Source organism: Sebastes umbrosus, chromosome 20 (assembly GCF_015220745.1).
Source record: "Sebastes umbrosus isolate fSebUmb1 chromosome 20, fSebUmb1.pri, whole genome shotgun sequence".
Taxonomy (NCBI): Eukaryota; Metazoa; Chordata; class Actinopteri; order Perciformes; family Sebastidae; genus Sebastes; species Sebastes umbrosus.
The window spans coordinates 24,860,100-24,881,369 of record NC_051288.1 but is presented as its reverse complement, the minus strand read 5'-3'; the positions used below and the strand labels follow the sequence as shown (position 1 = coordinate 24,881,369).

The 21,270-nt window shown below is 38.7% G+C and overlaps 1 protein-coding gene across 3 annotated transcripts; it reads right to left on the bottom strand.

The window, feature by feature from the left end:
• Positions 1–316: 316 nt before the first annotated feature.
• Positions 317–16,191, bottom strand: LOC119479906 (protein FAM171A2). 3 transcript variants are annotated; one of them, XM_037755886.1, is made up of 9 exons: positions 16,074–16,191; positions 11,900–12,222; positions 6,789–7,016; positions 5,590–5,682; positions 3,564–3,722; positions 3,119–3,298; positions 2,918–3,031; positions 2,603–2,750; positions 317–2,462 (listed from the first exon to the last, which is right to left on the bottom strand). In XM_037755886.1, the coding sequence occupies exons 2-9, from the start codon at positions 11,997–11,999 to the stop codon at positions 989–991; spliced, it is 2,496 nt and encodes an 831-aa protein (XP_037611814.1). In that variant the 5' UTR covers positions 12,000–12,222; positions 16,074–16,191; the 3' UTR covers positions 317–988. The 3 variants fall into 3 exon arrangements, with proteins under 3 accessions (XP_037611814.1, XP_037611816.1, XP_037611815.1); XM_037755888.1 differs by having other exon boundaries at positions 2,624–2,750; positions 16,074–16,188; XM_037755887.1 differs by having other exon boundaries at positions 16,013–16,117.
• Between the last annotated feature and the right edge of the window lie 5,079 nt (positions 16,192–21,270).

Here is a 21,270-nt window from a genome sequence, read left to right as displayed (position 1 = left end):
AAAGGTAATAAGTCGCTATATATCTTATCGTAATACTTTTGCATATCGCAAAATGTTTAAAATCGCAATAAGATAGAATCCTGATTTAAGTATCGTGATAATATCGTTTCGTTGGGGTCTCTGGTGATTCCCACTCCTTCTCAGATCAGTTATCTTGTTTGTGTTATTGTGTGACTATTGGGTTAGTTCGGATTCACAAAAGTCACACAATAACACAAACAAACTAACCGATCGAGGCAGCGTCAGACCAGCAACTCCCGTGTTCTGTGAGGTAAAATTAATGTTTTTTTCAACGGAGTCTGGTGGCTTTGAAGAAAGCTTAGATAGATACGACGGCTTCAGTTCCCCGTCAGAAAGGGCTGCCTGATAGCGTGAAAATATTCTAAATAAAGGGGTACATTTAAACTGATATCGATTTTTTTAGGTGTCTAAAATCCTGGTACTCCCGTCTGTTACTCCAAACTCCATCTCCTGGAGGGAATACACTGACTATGGAGAAGTAACTCATACAACCACGCTGAGAAACACCCAAACTATCCTTTTAAGTTCAGGGAAGGAAATCTAATTCACCCATCAATCCCATAAAAAATGTCGCCCACTTCAAAGTACTTGGCAACTATCAATCAATTGATTATCAAATTATTAGTAAGTGCTTCTTTCTTCTATTTTGCTCTATAAAATGGCTATTTCCACAGTCAGTATATGCGATGGCTCAGACGATGGCTCAGCGGTGTGATAGGTGACAGAATTCACGATAAACTGGGTACGTTTGGGTATACGATAGATCATCTCGGTGGGAACCAGTGAGAGGAACTGACGGTGAGACGACGAGAGTAAATCAGAAAGTGCAAAAAGCACCTCACCAGAAACACACGGGTCAAAACGACGACGGACCGGTGAAGCGTGGTTGTGCTTATTGTGATCTCTCTCTCGGTGAAAACATCTTCTGCGTTTGAAAAGATTGTTAAAAGTGTTCGGTAAGTTCGGCTCACTTCCTGGGGTGGAAGACCATGAGAGGCCTGTCTTCGATCTTCTGCCAGGGGCTCTTCTTGTTCTCGTCCTTGTCGTCGGGGTCGTCCTCGGGGCTGGTCATGGAGTCGCGGCGGTTCTCGCTGTTGCTGCTGCGGCTGCTGTTCACGCGGCTGCGTCCTCTCCTGGGGATGGTGGATCCTCGGGAGGACGGACCTTCGTCGAGGAGCGGGGTGAGGGAGTTCTCCTCGGGTGAGACCGGGCGTCCCTCGCTGCTGCTGGGCTCGCTGTGGTCGGGGTACGCCAGCTTGGAGTAACACTTCCCGCCGCTGCTGCTGACGCCGTGGCCCTTCCGTCCTCCCGTCCCCCAGCGCTCGTCTTTTCCCTTCCGGTTCATACCTGGCTTGCGTTCTTGGGACTCCAGAGGTGGCTCAAGGTTGACGTCTCGTCCAGCGCTGCTGGGGCCACCTAAGAATAAACCGCCGCCGCCTCCGCCGCCACTGAGGTCATTCCCAGCATCTATGTAGGAGTGGCGCACATGAGCGTTATTCCGTCCATCCAGGGAGATGAACCACGCCCTCGGGTGCTGTTTAACGCCCAGCTCCAGCAGCTTCTTCTCAGTCAGAGCCTGCAGCTCGCCGTTCATCTGAGCCATGGTGGAGTCGTTGAAGAGCACAGGGATGGTCATGGGTCCGCCGGAGGAGTCGGACGCCCAGCTGGGATCCTCCGAGTCGTCGCCTTGGGATCCACCTTGCTGTTGGGAGTGGTGGTGATGGTGCTGCCCGCCTCCCATCTGGGCGCCATCTTTATCTTGGTCCTTCTGGTCTTTGCCGTCTTTAGAGAACTCGGAGGGCAGGCGCATGTAGTGTGCCGGGATGACCAGGGTGGGCACCATGCTGCGGTACATGTTCTCCTTCATCTGGTCGATGGAGCTGCAGAAGATGATCTGACCCGCCTGGGTGTTGAGGGAGGTGGGTCTGGCGAGGCTGTCTGCAGCCGTGGCCGAATACTCGGGCGGTTTGTCCGTCTGGCTCGGCACGTAGCCTTGGAAGCGAGGCGGGGACGGCGGATCGGAGGAGTACCCTCGATTGTCGTTGGCGTTGTGGTGTCGGTGGTATTCGGACTCCTTGCCCTCCATGGGGCTGTAGCTGCGGGTGTAGTCTTCGTGCAGCAGCGGGTTGTCCAGGTTGTTGGTCTCCGTGGCGCGGGTCACCTTCATGGGGAAGCTTTCGCCCCGCTGGGCACCTGAAGCGTTCTTTCCCTTCGCGTGTCGCAGCATGTGAGCTGGAACATGCTTGGTTAAGTCCTCCCTGGAGCTCTGGTAGTCTCGAGACGGGGTGATGTCAGATTTGTCGTTAGAGGCGGCGGACTCGGCGTGGCCTCCGCAGATCAGATTCAGGCGTGACGTGGACGTTCCCTGGTCTCTCTTTGCACCGTTTAGATTGGGCGTGTGGGGTTTCCCTTGCTGGCGGCGAGGTTTTAAACACTTCCGCCTAAAAAAAGGTAAAGAGACACCGAAGGTCAGAAACGAAAGAAACACCTGTAATCTGCTGGGGATTACAAGAAGAGTCTGATCTAACATTTGTAATTATCACCGTCATTTTTGCTTTGAATAGAAACCTAAAAGTGAGACCTGCGCCTACGCTCCCCACACCTGCAGTAGTAGAGCAGCACACAGAGCAGGATGAGCACCAGCAGGGCCAGCGAGCCCAGGATGGAGAGCAGGAACAGGGTGTGGTAGGTGGTGATGTCCCTCAGGCCTGGATGAGACAGACCCAGTCCTACAAGACAAGTCAAGTCAGAGACGTCATTGTGTTGGTCTCTTAGTCCGTTTGTCCCATTGGTTCCTACTGAAGACGTGAATCACGGCTTCTCAAAGGTCCACATCTCATTTATTTTCAAGGTCAGAAGTCTGGAACAATTGGCGATAACAACGCTAATACGCTACCTGAAGACGAAGGGAAGGCAGCTAACCAGTATCCCATCTGAGGAACCACCACGTTCCACACAAACTGATGGCCGTCCTTCTTGATGTAGCCCGTCCCGTTCCTGACCCACAGTCCTGCACAAATATAATCAGTTATTCACATACTGCACGCTGCATACAGTTTAAATACATCCGATACCTCTATTATAGAAGATACCGTACCCGTCTTAGGCTGATACAGCCAAGCAGGAACACTCGTGGCCATCCTGTTGCGGGTGTCGGACGGCAGCGGCACGGAGACGTGGATCGGATCTGACACCTGGATCTCCTGGCCGTCTTTGTCAAACAGCTGAATGCTGACCACGGCCAAAGCTGTCAAGTCTGTCCACCCGGTTTCTGCTCCTGGAGAGAAGAAGTCACTCCCATCAGCGTCAACACATCCTGATGATTCAGGATTTTTGAGGCCGAAACATTACTTTTGATAAATATTAAACACTCTCTACTGAGCAGTAAAATGAGATTTCCGACACTTGTGTCTGTAGAAGAGGAGATAAGGAGCCGCTGCTCCACTTCCAGCTGTGCTGTAGCATTAAGATTTCCCTTCAATATAAATATAATCCCCAGATGCCCCAGTAAAACAGACATCATCATCATCCTCGACACCCACCTGAGCTGTTGGTCTCTTGCCCCAGGAGAAACGGGAACCCGCCGATCTCATACTGAGTCCTGGCCGTGGTCAGCGAGGCAGACAGCGCCGTGTAGTTGGAGTTGGACGGCAGCTGGAGGGACTTCCTCTGGAGCTGCACCAGCGGCTGGTTACGAGCTCCTGCAGACAAACGAACATCAATCAAACAATCCGACAACAGAGCTACAACATTTTATGACATTTTATTAATCGAGAAAATAATCGACAGATTAATCGACAATGAAAATAATCGTTAGTTGCAGCCCTGGTGTAATGCATTCATAAAATGAGTAGAGATGAGTCTCGTTAGGATTTTATCGATACCAGCCTGCTACTGTTATCAATACTTTTAACGGTTCTTTTTCATTACTAAATAATTGCTTTTTAATATTTGAAAAAAGACTAAAATCAGAACAGGATTATTCATATTACAAATAGAGCTCAATGTTGTTTCTAGAGCAGCAACAGTCACTATTTAAACTCAATAGTTCAGCAACTTACAATTATTTTCATTGTCGATTAATCCGTCAATAATTTTCTCCATTAATCGATTAATTGTATAATCTATAAAATGTTGATCAGTGTTTCCCAAAACCCAAGATGACGTCCTCAAATGTCTTGTTTTGTCCACACCTCAAAGATATTCAGTTTACTGTCATAGAGGAGGAAAGAAACCAGAAAATATTCACATTTAAGAAGCTGGAATCAGAGAATTTTGGACTCAAACAGATTAAACGATTATCAAAATAGTTGGCGATTAATTTAATAGTTGACAACTAATCGATTGCAGCTGTTATCGCCAATCGTTTGGACCTCTGACCTTGAATATAGACATACTCGCCAACCCTCCCAATTTTCCCGGGAGACTCCCGTTTTCATCGCCCTTTCCCGGTTTCCTCCCGGGGTCACAACTCTCCCGTATTTATCCCAATTTATGGCAAATTTTCACACCTTTTATTTTCCTTTTCGTTATCTCATCCTGTTACTGTACAGCTGTACAGCGTGTTAAAATCTATATATAAATGTATATAAACCAAATGTCTTTTCCCAGCAGAGGAGAGCTGCTTGCGACATCGTGGCGTGGCACAAGCCGTTGGAAATAATGGGTTTCAGAGCGCAGTGATGTCGTTGTTGCATTGTGTCTGACTTTTTTTTTTTTTTTTTTTAATTACTCAGATCAATCAACATCAAAGTAGTAACATCATTTTAATTTTTTTTTTAAATTGAATTAATCGATTAATCGTTGCAGCTCTAAAACTCAATACTATCTCACTGGAAACAAATCTAAAATCTCAATGAAATAAATTATATTATATAAATATATATTATATATATATACAATATATATATATATTATAATATTTTATATATTATTATAATATTTTTATTTTTATTTTATAATATTTTACATTTTTAAAAAAGCTTCGCACTAGTTTTTATTGAACGTAACTCAAACAGGAGGAAATAGTCTTTTGTTTGGCAGCGGATTACATCTTAATGTCTCTTAAAAGGTGTAAACCCTGTGGTATTTTATTGTTTTACAGATACAAGGAGGTGGATGTGACTTTATTTGTTAAAAACTGTAAAAAAACAAAAAACTCTGCAGCTGCTGCTGTTGCTATGGCGACGGCAGCAGCAAATAACACAGGGTCATGTAAATGTTAAGCAGTGAAAGAGACGGAGAGCGGAGATGAGAGGGGAGGAGAGGAAGAGGGCATCTCTCTTCACTCTCTGCTGGAGACAAACTAATTTAAGACGTGATGACAGAATAACTGTTGACGGGTAAAACAGACGTTCCCAACACAAACGAAAATAGCTCCGGCGTTACCCAACAAGTCCATATTTTAAATAAAAGTGTCCGTTGTGATTCATAATTTTTAAAAACTGGACGGATAAATGGAGCCTCGGCTCCTTGCAGTGAGCTCATAATCCCTCGTAAATCCAGCGTGTGACAGGATAAGTGAGCGTCGTCAGATATTCAGAGAGATAAATGTGTTGTTTTCTTTACCTGGAGAGCCAGACAGCACCTGCAGCACGTCATCGTACAGAATGAGTGTTCCTGGCCGCTGGACCAGCAGGTACAGGCTGACTGATGCATACACTGGAAAACAGAGAGGAGACACTAAAGTTAACTCAGCAGGTTTCCAGGTGTAACAACAACGCTGAGACGAGAGTTCTGCACAAACCTCCAAGTTAACTTTAAGACCCGTTTCACCAGCTAAAGTCTAGTGAACAAGACACAATTTGAGTTTTCTCAACTTAAATGAATAATAAAGAACAGAAAAGGAAGCTGGTACATGTAGTTATTATAACTTAAAAGGCTAAGTTGAACAGTTAATAATAAGTTAATAATAAGTTAATAATTTATTTATTTATTTAAATCTGTTTTACTCAAACTAAATGAGTTTCTCCGTTATCAATTACTCAAACTGTTTAAGGCGATCACTTGCCTTAAGTAAAGTCAACGTCCTCGTTAACAATGTATGATGGAAAACCTTTAGGCACAATATGGATTTTAATTATTTATTATTATTATTATATCGTGTTTTTTTAAAAAAATATATTGGTTTTAGTTTTAAGAAAGATAAAAATGGTATAAAAGAAAAAATAAAAGCAACTTATTCTACCACACTGATATAAATGAATGAATTAATAAATAAATAAATATAAAAAAAAATGAAAATGGGAAGGAACATTTTTTTTTATTTATTCATTAAAATATATTTATATAAAATATATTTAAAATAAATAATAAATAATCACTCAGTAATTCCTGATGATATAATTAATAATTAAACTCATGTGACCTGGACTTGGATAAGCACCAGAAAGCAATTCAAAATGATTAATTCATTTAAATCTTATTTATTTTTTTATTTACTAGTGACAGTGTTTGCTGCAGCTCTGATGGAGCTCACTGAAACTCCATAAAAAAATAAAAATAAAAATAAAAATAAATAAAACAGAAATATTGATTTATGTCACATTTATTTTATCAATTAATTAATGACTACATTCATTTTTTATATTATTTTTGCCACATTTAATGACATGTTTATTTATTTATCGAATCATTTATTTTTTTTATTAATTTATTTTTTATTTTGGCAGGTTCCGTCCTCCATACCGACAGAGTCATCAGGAGGAAAAAGAAGAGAAAGTGCTCTTCACGCTTTATAAACTGAACGTTCTTCCTCGCTGACTTACGGGGGATGCGGCTGGAGTGCCAGGGCACCGAGTTGGTGACGTAGTCTTGTTTGGAGGCCGTGATGATGACCCATGTTCCCGTGCGGTATGGGAAGCTGACCCTCAGGACGCCATCGCTGCCCGCCCTGCTGGGCGCCAAGATGGTTTGGTTGCCGTGGACTTCCACCTGAGCGCCCGCCAGCGGTGACAGGTCGCTGTTGTCGAACACCTGGACTTTTATTTGCACCTCTGGAAAAAAAATAAAAACACAGGTAATTATATATATAGCTGAAACTATTAGTGGAGTAAATGATCAATTAATTAATTAAGAAACCCTGAAATAGAACCTTACTTTTTGCCTTAAAAAAATTATTGTTTGATTATCTGTAAGTAATCAATTAAGCTTGTTTCAGCACTAAAAACAACAGACTTAATATTATTTTCAGGGAATATAATTGCAGTAAACAAACAGTATTTACCATTCTGTAATAGTTTTTTTTATTCCATTCAGTCCAAAGTGAGTGGAATAAGACTTTGTGTAGTTTAGTATTAAAGCAGCAATTAAAATCGAGTATGGCTCAATTTACCAAGGCACCCTTGACTGTCCTACAAGGACAAAATCAGTATGCAGCAGTGTGATGATCTCGTCTAAAATGACCTTCAAACTGAGGGGAATTCAGCATGAAACAACCAGCAGGCGTCCGGTCCCACAGGACAAATAGTTCAACATAAAAAAGTTATTATTAATGGATATTTTCCTATTATTGTTCTTATTTTGTAACCTTTTGTTACTTTACTTTGTCTTATTTGGGGGATAATCATGCTCTCAGTTCGGAACTACAGTTCCCATAATCTGGGGGCTTTGCGGGATGTAAACAGCAAGAATGATGTTTTTTTTTTTTAGCTTATATTTATGTTTTGGCAAATTGGCACCATTAAAAGCATGCTGAATGATCTATTAGCACTTCCTGTTTGCAGTGTACCCATTAATGTGCTGACAACTATCACTGCATTACTTCGATACTGAAGAAAACATAAAAACATGATGATCCTCAAGCAAGTTCTGCAGTTGTAAGGAGCGTCTTTTTTTACTATGATTTCTAAGCAGATTGATGGACGTTTATTTAAGATGGACATCAGACATAATGATGTTTTACTTATATTTGGGGGATCATCATGCTCTAGTTTTGGAACCACAGGGCTTTGGGGGATGTAAACATGTATGGTATAATATTGTTGTTTTTATTCTTCTATTATTTTTTTACATTTTGCCATATTGGCACCATTAAAAGCATGCCGAATTATCTATTATCACTTCCTGTTTGCAGTGTGTCCATTAATATACAGACAACTATCACTGGATTACTTTGATACTGAAGAAAACATAAAAACGTGATAATTTTCAAGCAAGTTCTGCAGTTTAAAGGAGCGTCTTTTTTCCTGATTTCTAAGCAGATTTATATACTTATTTAAGATGTAAACCAGATATAATGATGTCCTCTGGAAGTGTAAGTCACACTGAATTTAAAAATATATATATCACGTCTTTGTGTTCAGATTTGACTTTGTATTTTTTATTTTGACGCATACTTCCTGTTGTTTTTTTGTGTCTTTGCCTGCTGAATGTGTTGCAGACTAATGGTTCCCAGCAGAGGTGGATTATTACAATGATGATGTTTGTAGTCATCAGAGACACACCCATCATAAATCCCCCGCGTGGCCGTGTCATCCTCCCGTGCTATTCAGCCCCCCAGAACATTTTGTTTCTCATCTTGCCTCTCTTGGACGGCGTGGATGTGGGTCACGCTGGGTTGGGACGTTTCCATGGCGACATGCTGACTCTCCAGAAGGCTGGCTGTGGTTGTTGTTGCTGCTTCATCACACGGCTCAGACCCCGCAGCACTACGAGCTGTCGCCATCTAAAACCCTCCGAAGGCCTCTCGAGACAAACCCCTCCATGCAGAACTTCACCCACTAATGGCTGCGTTCACATCATAAAATGTATGTGTGTCCATAATCCGTTGTGTGCATGTATAAACGCTGTTATCCATTACCATAATTGGTTCAATAAAGGCTCCCTTGTGTGTGTGGAGAGAGGATTTCCTCAATCTGGGCTTGAAGCAGCTCCATTGACAGAAACACTGAGAGTCACATCAAGAGGCTGGGAACTCAGAGAGCTTGAATATAAATTCAGCTGAGATTTAGTGGAGTTTAAACGCTCCTAAAACTCAGCGTAAACACGTCTTTGGGCCGAGATAAATCCTTATAACGTAAATTAATACGGAGGTTTTCAAAGTCAGGAAGAAAGAAGCTGATATTTTGTGAGAATTTAGTCATTTAGCTTTTGTCATTTTCTTTAAATATAATCAACAGTTATTATTATCTATATCATTATCAACTAATCTACAGACTATTTTCTTGATTAATTGATTAATTGTTCATTTTAAAAACATCAGAAAAAGAGTGACAAGCGATCCCCAAAATTCAGTGTACTATCAAGGGTTTATTTCACAAGTTTCAACACAATACGATATCAATACTGATGTCACAAAGTCTGCCACGATACAATTTCAATTCAATTCAGAAGCCTGCGATCGATATGAGACAATATTATTTTATAGCCCATTTAACACTAAAATACGATTTGACAATTTATAAAAACAATCTATTCTTTTAAATAAAAAGAATAAAAGAAGTAGTCCTCCTGTTTTTCACTATAAAGTTCCACATTTCTCATGTTTAAAAGTGCAAATGCTTTTTATCAGTTAAGAATTTCAAAATAAGGGCGTATCTTAAAGATCGATATATTGGATTGTCGATCAGTTAATCAGTATATCGATCCGGATCGATGGATCGTAACACCCCTATTGTACTATCATAAAAAGACCAGGCTGGGAGTTGTACATTTTTGGCCTCGCTGGTTAAAAAAAAATTTGATTTTATTTGGCTTAAATGATTAATCGATTATCAGAATAGTTGCTGATTAATTTTCCTGTTGATTGACTGAAAACTGCAAAATTGCAGATTTCTTTAGATGATAAATTGCTTAAACAAACGTCTTTGAATCGTTGCAGCTCAGGAGAGGAGATGTGCTGAGCTTTTCCTCTGAGGTATCAATTAATTGACGATTTAATCAGTCGAGCGGCAGCTGGGGAGCAAAATCTATTCCAATTTAATCTAAATTAGACTCCAACAGACAAACAAAGGACTGAAATACTCCATTACCAGTAGTAGCCTGGCACTAAAAATGTAAGAGTATTAGCAGTTAAATGTCCTTAAAGTACCAAAAGTAAAAGTATTCATGCCAAACAAATAGACTCTATTCATTATCATTAGGGCTGGGTGATATACTGTAGGTTATTTTATATCTCGATATATATCATGATATAGCATGTTTTCTGGTAGTTCAATAAAAGTTGTAACATTTAAGAGGCGCTGGATTGTTTACACGATATTATTACACAGCTGTGTTGAATAGTAGATTCTGATTGGTCAATCACGGCGTTTTGCGGTCTGTAATTTCTTTATAGCAGACTGTTGCTATGTATAACAGACCGTTTTTATGTATGACAGACCGTTGCTATGTATAACAGACTGTTGCTATGTATAACAGACCACTGTTATGTATAAAAGACCGTTGCTATGTATAGCAGACCATTGCTATGTATAACAGACCGTTGTTATGTATAGCAGACCGTTGCTATGCATAGCAGACCGTTGCTATGTATAACAGACCGTTGCTATGTATAACGACCGTTGCTATGTATAAGACTGTTGCTATGTATAGCAGACCGTTGCTATGCATAGCAGACCGTTGCTATGTATAGCAGACCGTTGCTATGGACGCAGCTCTGATGTCGGACTCTCGAGGACCATTTTTGTGTCAAAATATTGATTTCTTCAGTAAGTAGCCGTGTAATAAGCGAGATAATGTACAGCTAGCGGGTCATTATTGTGAAATAAACGTCCCGTGTTTTTTGACTCACCTCCTCCCTGCGCCGCTCTTTATACTTTCTGGTTCACAATTATGTGGACTACAGACAAAATTATTACAAAAAAAATTTGAAATTTGTGTCTATGTACACGAATCAATACATTAAATGTTGTGACTATTTCAGCAACTGCTATGCGACTGGGCTGAAATATCACGGTTATCATCAATATACCAATATATCGTAATGACAATCCTAATTTAAAGTATCAAAAGTAAAAGTACAACACTCACTGTGCAGAACGACCCCTTTCTGTCTGTTGTATATTGTAATATTTATATACAATAGTAATACTATTGTCGTGTGTAAGCAGAATTTAAATGCTGCATTAAATCTTAACTCCTTTGTGATCGGTTTGGCAGTTTAATGCATCATATTTTAATAGTTTATAATATGTTTTGTATGTAAAATATCAGACAAATGTAGTGGAATAAAAAGTACAATTTGCAATGTGGTGGAGTAGAAGTATAAAACAGCATAATATGAGAAGTACAAGTAGAGTACATGTACTTAGTTACAGCCCAGTGTGTCTGTGTGTCTGTGAACCATCCATGCAGCTCTAAATAGCTTGAAGCATGAATAATGCAATGTAATTACATAATGTCCTTCAAAATACACACCATAATATAAACACTACTGCTTATTACTGCTGCCACATGCATGTTTTTATTCATGCAAAATGTATTTTTGGGTCTTTTTTGAGAACATACATAGATGTGTGTGCAGGTTTGGTGTCATTGTTGTGCAGAGAGCAGAAAGAAAGAGACATGCAGGCCTTCATAGTTACCAGCAGGTTATAGGCCTGACATCATCACAGCACGCTGTATCTAAGGCCTTTTAACACCACACATCTGGACTGTAGCACCTCTGGACTGCATCACATCTGTACTGTATCACTGCACAAACACTAGTGCATGCACCTCATGGATATTAATCAATCTACATACCATTAAACTAGCATTATATGAAGCAGATAGGACAATAAACATCCTCTGATATGCATCTCCTGATATCAGAGCTCAGAGCTGCAGAGAATCGACGCTATGTGCAGACAAAAGCCCTAAAGAGCAGCAACCACTCCCATCTCCTCCTCATTGTGCTGCTGCATGCGTGCATCCCCTTTATTATGGCGAAGCTTACCGAAGGATCCCTGATCTGGAAGAGATTTGGCCAGAGCCTCCCGAATCGAGCAGATCGAGACGACGAAGAGGAGCAAACGAGAGATGAAGCTGGCTGGCATCCTTCAAACTACATCTCTAGTCGCAGCTCGGAGGCCATGGGTCCATATTTCCTCCTCCAGCAGCTCCAGCAGCTCCAGTGGTTTAGTTTACTGTGATTCCTCCTCTCACATTTAGCTGTGAGATGCTGCTCTTTCTCTCTCTGTGTGGGCTTCGCCTTGTTTTTATTGTCTGAGGAAAAATGTCCAATGTTTCCATCTGCTGGTCTGCACAGGAACTAAGAGTCTGTTATAAAATAGACATACAATAAAATAGAATAAAATAAGACAAATTAAATAGAATAAAATAAGTGATTAATAAAATAAAATATAATACCATGAAACAAATTAAATACAATAAAAACAACAATAAAATTATACAAAGTAAATACAATAAATTAGTAATGAATAAAATATAATACAATAAAACGATTGATTAATAAAATAAAAATTAAATGTAAATACAAATTAAATACAATAAATAAGTGATTAATAAACTAAAAAATAAAATATAATACAATCATAAAAATATAATACAATAAAATAGGTGATCAGTAAAATAACAATAAAATATAATACAATTATACAAATAACATTAAATAAAATTATTGATTAATAAAATAAAAATAAAATGTAAATACAAATTAAATACAATAAATAAGTGATTAATAAAATAAAAAATAAAATATAATACAATTATACAAATTAAATACAATATCATGATTGATTAATAAAATAAAAATAAAATGTAAATACAAATTCAATACAATAAATAAGTGATTAGTAAAATAACAATAAAATAGAATAAAATGATACAAATGAAATACAATATACAACACATATATATTTGACTACTTTATGATTAATATTTGTACACATCCTGCACAAAACTGTACAGCTCTCTCATTCTATTAAACAGTTATATTGTGGATATGTGTAATATTATTTTTATAGTCTTTTTCATATTTTTATTGTAGTTTTTCTATTCTATATTTATGTTCTTGACTTTTGTAGTACTTTACATTTTTATTTTAAATTTCTATGTTTTTATTTCCTCTCAATGTGTTCCTTGTAAGTGAATAACTTTATTTGCCAACATAGCTCTATGGAAGTATAACTTTGAGGTACTTGAACTTATTTATTTCCATCTCAATCTACTCTAAAAAGTGAAAGAAGCAGTAAACAACATTCTTGTAACTCCATCACAAATAAAAGTCCAGTATTTAAATGAAGTTAAAGTACAGAAGCACTTTCAGGGAAATGTACTTAGAGTACCAAAAGCCCAATAATATAATATATTGTTGGGTTATTATTAGTGATGTCATTGAGAGAAGTGAGTTAATGTTGTAGCTTGTATCAACAGGGTGGTATGAGACAGACACATGCGGTGCGTTGGGTATTTTATAGGCCAGTCGCAGTATTTTTATACTCACAATATTTCAATTTAACAACTGTACGGTCAGAAAATAAATAAATAAATCAGGGTTTCCTGATTGGCATCATGACTGGGTTTTTTTCCTGGCAGTGTGGCGCTTTAATTGAATCAACATTTAGACCTTTACGTGTGGAGATAAAATTTACAGACGACATAATCAATAATGAAATTATGAATAAATAAAATACTTTATGCCAGGTGTTAGGTGGAGACACATTCAGTCTGTCCAATATTTATTTATTTATTTATTTTTACAGGAATAAAAGCAAGACTTCATATTATATTCACATTTTCTGCCTATTTGAGTTTTGCATTTAATACACTTATCGGCACAGCAACATTTTTCTTTATTCCATAATAATGTATTTAGGGGTAAAGTAAAGTATATTTAATAATTTAAGTTTAATTTGAATTATTTACGTACTGTTGGGTGGTTAAATGTATAATAAAGTAATAAATAAATCACGTTTTATATGCAGATTATATGTTTTGTGTGTACAATTTTAATATGCTCAATGACAAGTAACAGAAATGAGTAAAAGTATAAAGTAGCATGAAATACAAATTCTCAAAAAAAGTAAAAGTACCTCCAAATAGTTCCAATGTCTGTAATGTAATACTGCATTATGAGTACTTTTACTTTTATGTACATCTTTCTGATAAGGTTTCTACTTGTGGAGTATTTATAATGATGGTAGTGCTATTTTTACCTCAGAATGGGATCTTACTAAATTTAAATATACATTTATTTATATTTAATTAATTTAATTAATTTTTATAATAAATTTAATATGTTATTAATATTAATTGATTTAATTTTAATTTATTTAGCATTTAAAATATGTATTATTCGTTTATTTATTTGGGTAGTAAATTGTAGTTTTGTAGTCTTAAACGTCCCTCTGAGGTCTGTTTCTCACATAAAAGCTGAAACTCTGAGAAGAGACGACTGCAGCTTTCTTTCTACCTACGTTCACCGCTGGACAGCAGCAGCTGGTAGTCATATTTATGACATTAGGCCTATTTAATTAAAATGTCATATTGCACAAGTATTTTATTCCTGGCAATACGGAGAGGTGTTTGCAGATTTATCGTAGCTCGCTGGTATTTCATCACAGAAATCGTCTCTGCTGCGTGTGGAGCAGCTTTAGTCCACTGACGATCAATAAGAGTAACGTTTGAGAACATTTTGCTTAACTCAATAACAAAGAAACTGGAAGGTAAAAATAAAATCTGGTATCACTTTAAACCCTATTTAGCCGGATATAAACACAGAATTGTTTTTAACACACTATAATGTAGTCGTAATCAGATATAAGTACATTTATAGCCATACATACTTTTACAACACATCATCATTTTAATGTTTTCTAAATTTAAACTAAGAGTCTGCAGCCGTGCTTGACGCTCTGTGAGGCTGGTCGACACAGTGATGCTTTAACATCAACATGCTAACACGCTCACAATGACAACGCTACCAAAGAAGGTATATTGCTAAGAAGTGAAAGTAAATTAAATGTTCCATTGCAACACCAGCGCCCAGCAGCAGACCTCTGCCTCCGCCATTTTGGACTGTAATCGAGTCGACTACCATGATGACGCCAGTTAAACGTCCGCCTACAAAGTGCAAAAGTAAAACAATTTTTTTCTATTCTATTGTCATAATTGTAATGTCTCTACAGAAATGCCCTGTGTTAAACAATACAAATATTATAAATATGCATACTATTATAACTACTAGCGCTACTAGCTACTGGCCGATAGCCGGTTGTTTGGGAACAGAGACGTTAATAACATCCACCACGGTACAGGCTTACAGCATACAACCCATGGGTGGATTAGAAGATAATAAAAGTGATGAATTACAGCCAATATATCCGTTATTGCAGCCACGTACAGCTTCCGTACTTACACTTTCTATTTTGAGTGCGTAAGTGCGTTCACACTGTGAAGTATGGCAAAATGCAGTGCACTCAAAGTACCCGGATGTTGTACTCAAACGGTCAAATCGTTGAGTGTGGAACGCTGGACACTTTTCACACTCAATTGTCGCCATCTTGGCTACGTAGTGGAAGGGGCGGGACCCCGACCACTATTCAAACATACGTAGATAACAGAATAAAACAATGCAATACGTAAACATACCAGTGCATTTTCAGCCAACAGGAGGACACATCGTAGGCGACGACGTTGGAAACGTAATATCCACTCTACCTTCATTTTTTTCTTCAACAAAGCAGGCAGATATTTTGTCAGGTGGTGGACGGGTAAAACCTGAAGGAGGCAGCAGCAACACAAAGGATGCCAACTGCCGTAAAACCCCAAAGAAGAAGATATTTTGGCGGGTAGCGAGCCACAGTGAAGGGTGCGATCCTCATTTCCGGTCAGTGCAGCGCAGAGTATTCGATTTGAGACGACCCTACCCCGCTGAGCTTTACGCACTACTCAAGTAAGTACAGAGTGCACACAGTGCACTACATTGAAGTGGACTTCTGGAAGTACGTGGATTGAAACACACTGAGACTTTGCACATTTCTAGAGCCGCATTGCTAGCGTGACTAAGAAAAGTTGAACCATACTGAGTGTTATCTATAATGCACACCTGGAGGACAGGTAAGCAGCCAAGTTGCAACCATGTGGAGAAAAAAGTAGAATTCCCTCACCATGTTAGCACTGAATCAGTCTCAACGTATCATTTAGTAGTTATAGTCCTTGTTTGTTGCTCTTCCCTGTTAAAGCCTCTGAACACCCACACAGGTGTTTTCAGTTCTTCTGGCTGATTGGACTTCTGCTCAGGTTGAAGGTGGGAGGAGCTTCGATGGGATTTTATTAGGTCACAAATCTTCATCGACCAATAAGAATGAGAAAGGTGTAATTTGTCCCGCCCTAACAGGTTCAACAAAGCTAACAGGTGTCACTCAGTTAGTCTAAACACACCCACACAGTCCAGAGAAGAGGTCTAATCAGACAACAGATTAACTGGAAACACCTGTGTGGGTGTTCAGAGGCTTTAAAGGGCTTTTTGGGGAGTTGTTTTTAATCTGGGTCATAAAAGGCCAGATGGTGTCTGATGTTGTACAGATTGTAAAGCCCCCTGAGGCAAATGTGTGATTTGTGAAGTCTGAAAACTTTCTGAAACTCTGAGTATTTTATTAGGCTCGTTGGAGATGAACCGCGCCTCGCCTGGAAAGTAGATGAGCTCAGGCGGAAGCAGCAGGAGGCGGAGACAGAAAGCTGCGGTCAAGTCGGACAGTTTCCAGCAGCCTTCACAGAGTTTACAGGAAGTCACAGTTACATCCTGTTAGATCCGATCTGTAGGCTACTTGTAGTTTTCAGACCACGATCAGATTTATTTCTATTTGTTTATAAATATATGTTGAAATGTGCGTGTATCTGGCATTGGATTCTATCCTTATTTATTTTTATGTCTGCCTTGTAAAGCACATAATGAGCACTCACTTCGATAAGTGCTAAATAAATAACCTTCATTATTATAATTATTATTATTATCAAGCACACAAGATGTGTTTGTTAACAGATGAAACCTTCATTGCACAACTAATAACCTACAATCTAGTGTTAAATATTATAATTACACGGAGAGTTCGGACTTTCTACAACACCCGGTGTTTATTGTCAAAACTAAGAGCCAATCAGTTCTTTGATCAGGCAACAGCCAGGCGTTTCCCATCATGCACTTGGTCTTGCAGTCGGTGGAGAGCAACTGCGGCGCCTGGCTCTAAAAACTGCGGCCGCCTTGATCTCGTGAGGTTATCGTTGCCCACGTGGTCATGACATCAGAGCAAGTTGGGACACAAATCTAACCAGAGTGCATTGTGCGCTGATCGCCGGTGATCGATTCTGTGCAGGCCTCTCTCATCTCCAACGAGCCTGTAACCCAATAAACATACTGATGACTTGAGCTCGACAACAATTAGTGCAAAATAAAAGTAAATGAGTAGACGTGAAATGTTATAACTTACATCTATAAGTTGCGGTGATTACCGCGACAGCTGCTCCATCCTCGGCCGCCATTTTCACAAGTTTGAAAGCAGTCATGGTCCCTCGGTGGTCCCTCCCTTTCCGCTAGCGTAGCCAAGATGCCGACCATTGAGTGTGAAAAGTGTCTGGCGTTCCACACTCAACATTTTAACCGTTTTGAGTACAACATCCGCGTACTTAGAGTGCACTGCATTTTGGCGTACTTCTCCGTGTGAACGCACTTATGCACTCAAAAAAGCAAGTTTAAGTATGAAAGTACGCGGATTGGAACACGGATCGATTCTGTGCAGGCCCTTCTCATCTCCAATGAGCTTGTTATAAAGTTTTCACAGATTTTTGGAGGGTCAAGTGGACGAAATAACTTTAAAATTACCTTCTGTTGCAACAAACACCATAAAAAGGGAGCAGGAGTATTTTAGAAAACAAGATCAAAGTTGAATTAGGATCAGACACAACCTCTCATTACTTCTCATTACCTTTAATGTCTTTTTAATGGCTTCAAAAAGAAAACGTCTTTTGGAAAATAGCCAGCTTAGAGCATATTAAATTAGATTAAATCTGCCACTGACTGATTTACATAGATAGAGGGATAAATGTATAGAAGATTAAACCCATAATTAAAAGGATGTCTGTGCATGACGTTCCTCGGATCAGGAACCTTAAACCAGCAGGGAGGACGGAGGTTTTAGAGACTCCTGCTGTTGTTCTCCTGGAGATCCCTTAACATTTTATTGCTTCATTTTGAAAATGGACTCTAATGATGCTCCAGAGAAATATTCATGTTGAGCAACCAACGGCAGAAACGTAGCATGTATTAAAGACTGCAAAAAAAACATGAACAGAGGTTAAATGTCATGTAAGGAACGTATTTACTCTGGTATTTTAACTACCGTCATTATTATATAAAGAATATGTACAATTCAATACAATCAAAAGCAGATGGTTGCTGCTCTGGTTCAGAAATAATACGTTTATCTAAAGAGACACTTCTATGGAAGCAAAAAAATGCCAAAATAATTCAAATTTATATAAGCAACAGAATACTAAATGTTGACATTTAGATACTAAAGTTATACGGATTTTTCCCAGATTTTTTGGGGGTCAAGTGGACAAAATTATTATAGTATTTCTTTGCTTCCATACTGTCCAATTAGTACGTATCATTGCTAATAATGTGCATCAGCAGAATAATAATTAGCTTTATTAGATATCAGTGACTAGAGTTCATGAGTATCCAGCGGACGGTAGAGTTTGTTTAAGGACTGATTCCTGAGTCAAACACGATTACATTGCATCGTAACAAGCCTCCCTTCAGACTCAGAGGGTTTTATTAAACGTGAAGCGTTATGCGCTCTGTCTCCTCTCTGCCAGATGTTTGACTGTATCCAGCACATGAGTCATGAGGCCGAGTGCACGAGATCAACTAGAAAACTCAACAAAATGAACCTTGTGAGGAGAAACACCAAACTCTGAAAGAAAAATGTGAAATATAACGACGAAAATGTGACTAGAAAATTAAAAGGATGTTCAGTATGAAATAAAACATGATATGATATGTTAATGGAAAGCCCAGTGCGACTCATACTGGTGCTAAAGGATGCGTTGTGCAGCGGTATCACACGCCGACGGCCGTGAAAAGGCGTCAGGATTTGACGCCCTGGCTGGAGCCAGAGCCACCCTAACAGCAAGGTTGGATTACCAAACGGGGTACCAGACCCTCAAAAAGGCCCTAAAGACCCCAGTTTGAGGTCATTTGATCGGACTCAGTTTTAAAGCTAGAGTGAAGATACCGATATCATATGAAACTACAAAACCTAAAGAATCCATCAGTACCATGTCATACTAGCTTGTCATGAAGGAGGTTAAATAACGTTCCAAACTTTCGCTAAATTTTGGATTTTTGTTTTGTGTTGTTAATTGATTTACAATAATAGATATATACATACATTTGCATAAAGCAGCATATTTGTCCACTCCCATGTTGATAAGAGGATTAAATACTTGACAAATCTCCCTTTAAGGTACATTTTTAACAGATAAAAAATGTGTGATTAATTTGCAATTAATCATGATTAACTATGGACAACTATGGACATTTACTAAGGACTGGTAGTAAGTATAAAACATTTTTGGCACGCTAAAACTGTTGTTTTTGGCAGTTATGAGTTACAGATGTCACCAATTTACACATTAAAAGTTAGTTACTAGCTCAGACAACTCTTTTTTAGACCATTTCACTCCCAGCAGATCAGCTAAAAGTCATGTTTTCTGACTGAAAACGGGTTGAATGTCCTTATTTATCCACTTGTTTGGGGGCGTGGGAGAAAAGCGTAAACGTCTTCTTCTTTTTGTGAGCATCCTCGGGTGTCAACACAGAATTAATGAGCTCATTAAAGGGAGATTAATATCTGAGACTGTGCTGCATAACAAACTGAATACCAGATGTTGGGGGTTAGGAGAGAGCTGCACCTCTCTGATACCCATTCTCTTATTTGCATTTGAGGACATTATTGAAGCGTCCTGCTGCTGTTGATGTGACTGCACGGAGCGTGACCCGCCAGCAGGGTGCGGAGGAGAGCCGGAGCAGCCACTTCCTGCTGCCGGTGACCTTCGTCGTAGTCCACTTGTCACTGCCGTGGCACACTTGTTGAGTTCATGTCATGACTGAATGCCTCGAGAGATTAAATGTGACAGGAGGAACACCTCTCCACTATCAACACCTTTAATCTGGATGAGAGCTGCTGCGGGTCTCACAGTGGGACTCTGTTTGTTGAAAGCTATGCAGGGAGACGTGATGGACGGGCCTTTGAGGTCCAGACCCCCCCCAGCTGTGTGTGTTGGATACACACATTCACCTGTTGTTATCCACTGATCTGCTGCATGCTAACTGATAGCTGTGGTGCTCTTAGTCTGCAGGATTATTAGCATTTTAAACAGATATCAGAATACAGAGCCGTTCACTGTGTTGCTGCACAGTTTGACTCAACAAGTTCTTCATTTATCAAACTGCAAAAACGGAAATGTTGCACCAAACCTTCACTTTTACTCACAAACTAAACAAATAAAAGCTTTGCATCATATTTCTTTTGACTTAAACATTCAGTGGTGGGATGTAACCAAGTACATTTACTCAAACACTGGACTTAAATACAATTTTGAGGTACTTCTTATGCTACTTTCTGCTTCTACTCCACTACATCTCCGAGGGAAATACTGTACTTTTACTCCACTACATTTATTTTAACAGCTTTAGTTACTTTATAGATTCATGTTATTAAAACAAAATATAAATCCACTAATAAATTAAGAGGTATTATTATACTTTAAACTACCCAGTAGAATATAAAGTAATTTAAAATGAGCTCCACATTTACCAGCTTCAACATTAAAGTGATGAACACATTAATGCATTAATAATTATAATCCAATAATAAAATATACATTGTTCTGCATTAAGAGTACTTTTAATTTTTAAATTGCATTTTAAGATATTATATAGTTACAGAACATACAACAAAATAGAATGAAACACAAATAATAGTAAATAAAATAATAATCAACAAAACAGAGGAGAATAAAAAAATACATAAAAATAAATAAATAAAAATAAACAAAATAACTGATTAATTAAATATCAACTTATAGGATAAAGTTGATAGATAGCTGTCAACTTTATCAACTACTTTTGTAATTTAACGTACAATAAATAACATTTTGAGTGCAGGACTTTTATTTGTAACGGAGAATTTCTACGCTGTAGTATTGTAACTTCTACTGAAGTAAAATTAAATACTTCTTCCACCATTGAAGACACTTAAGAGTTGTTTTTATTCACTTTTCATGCATCTTTATCGTCTG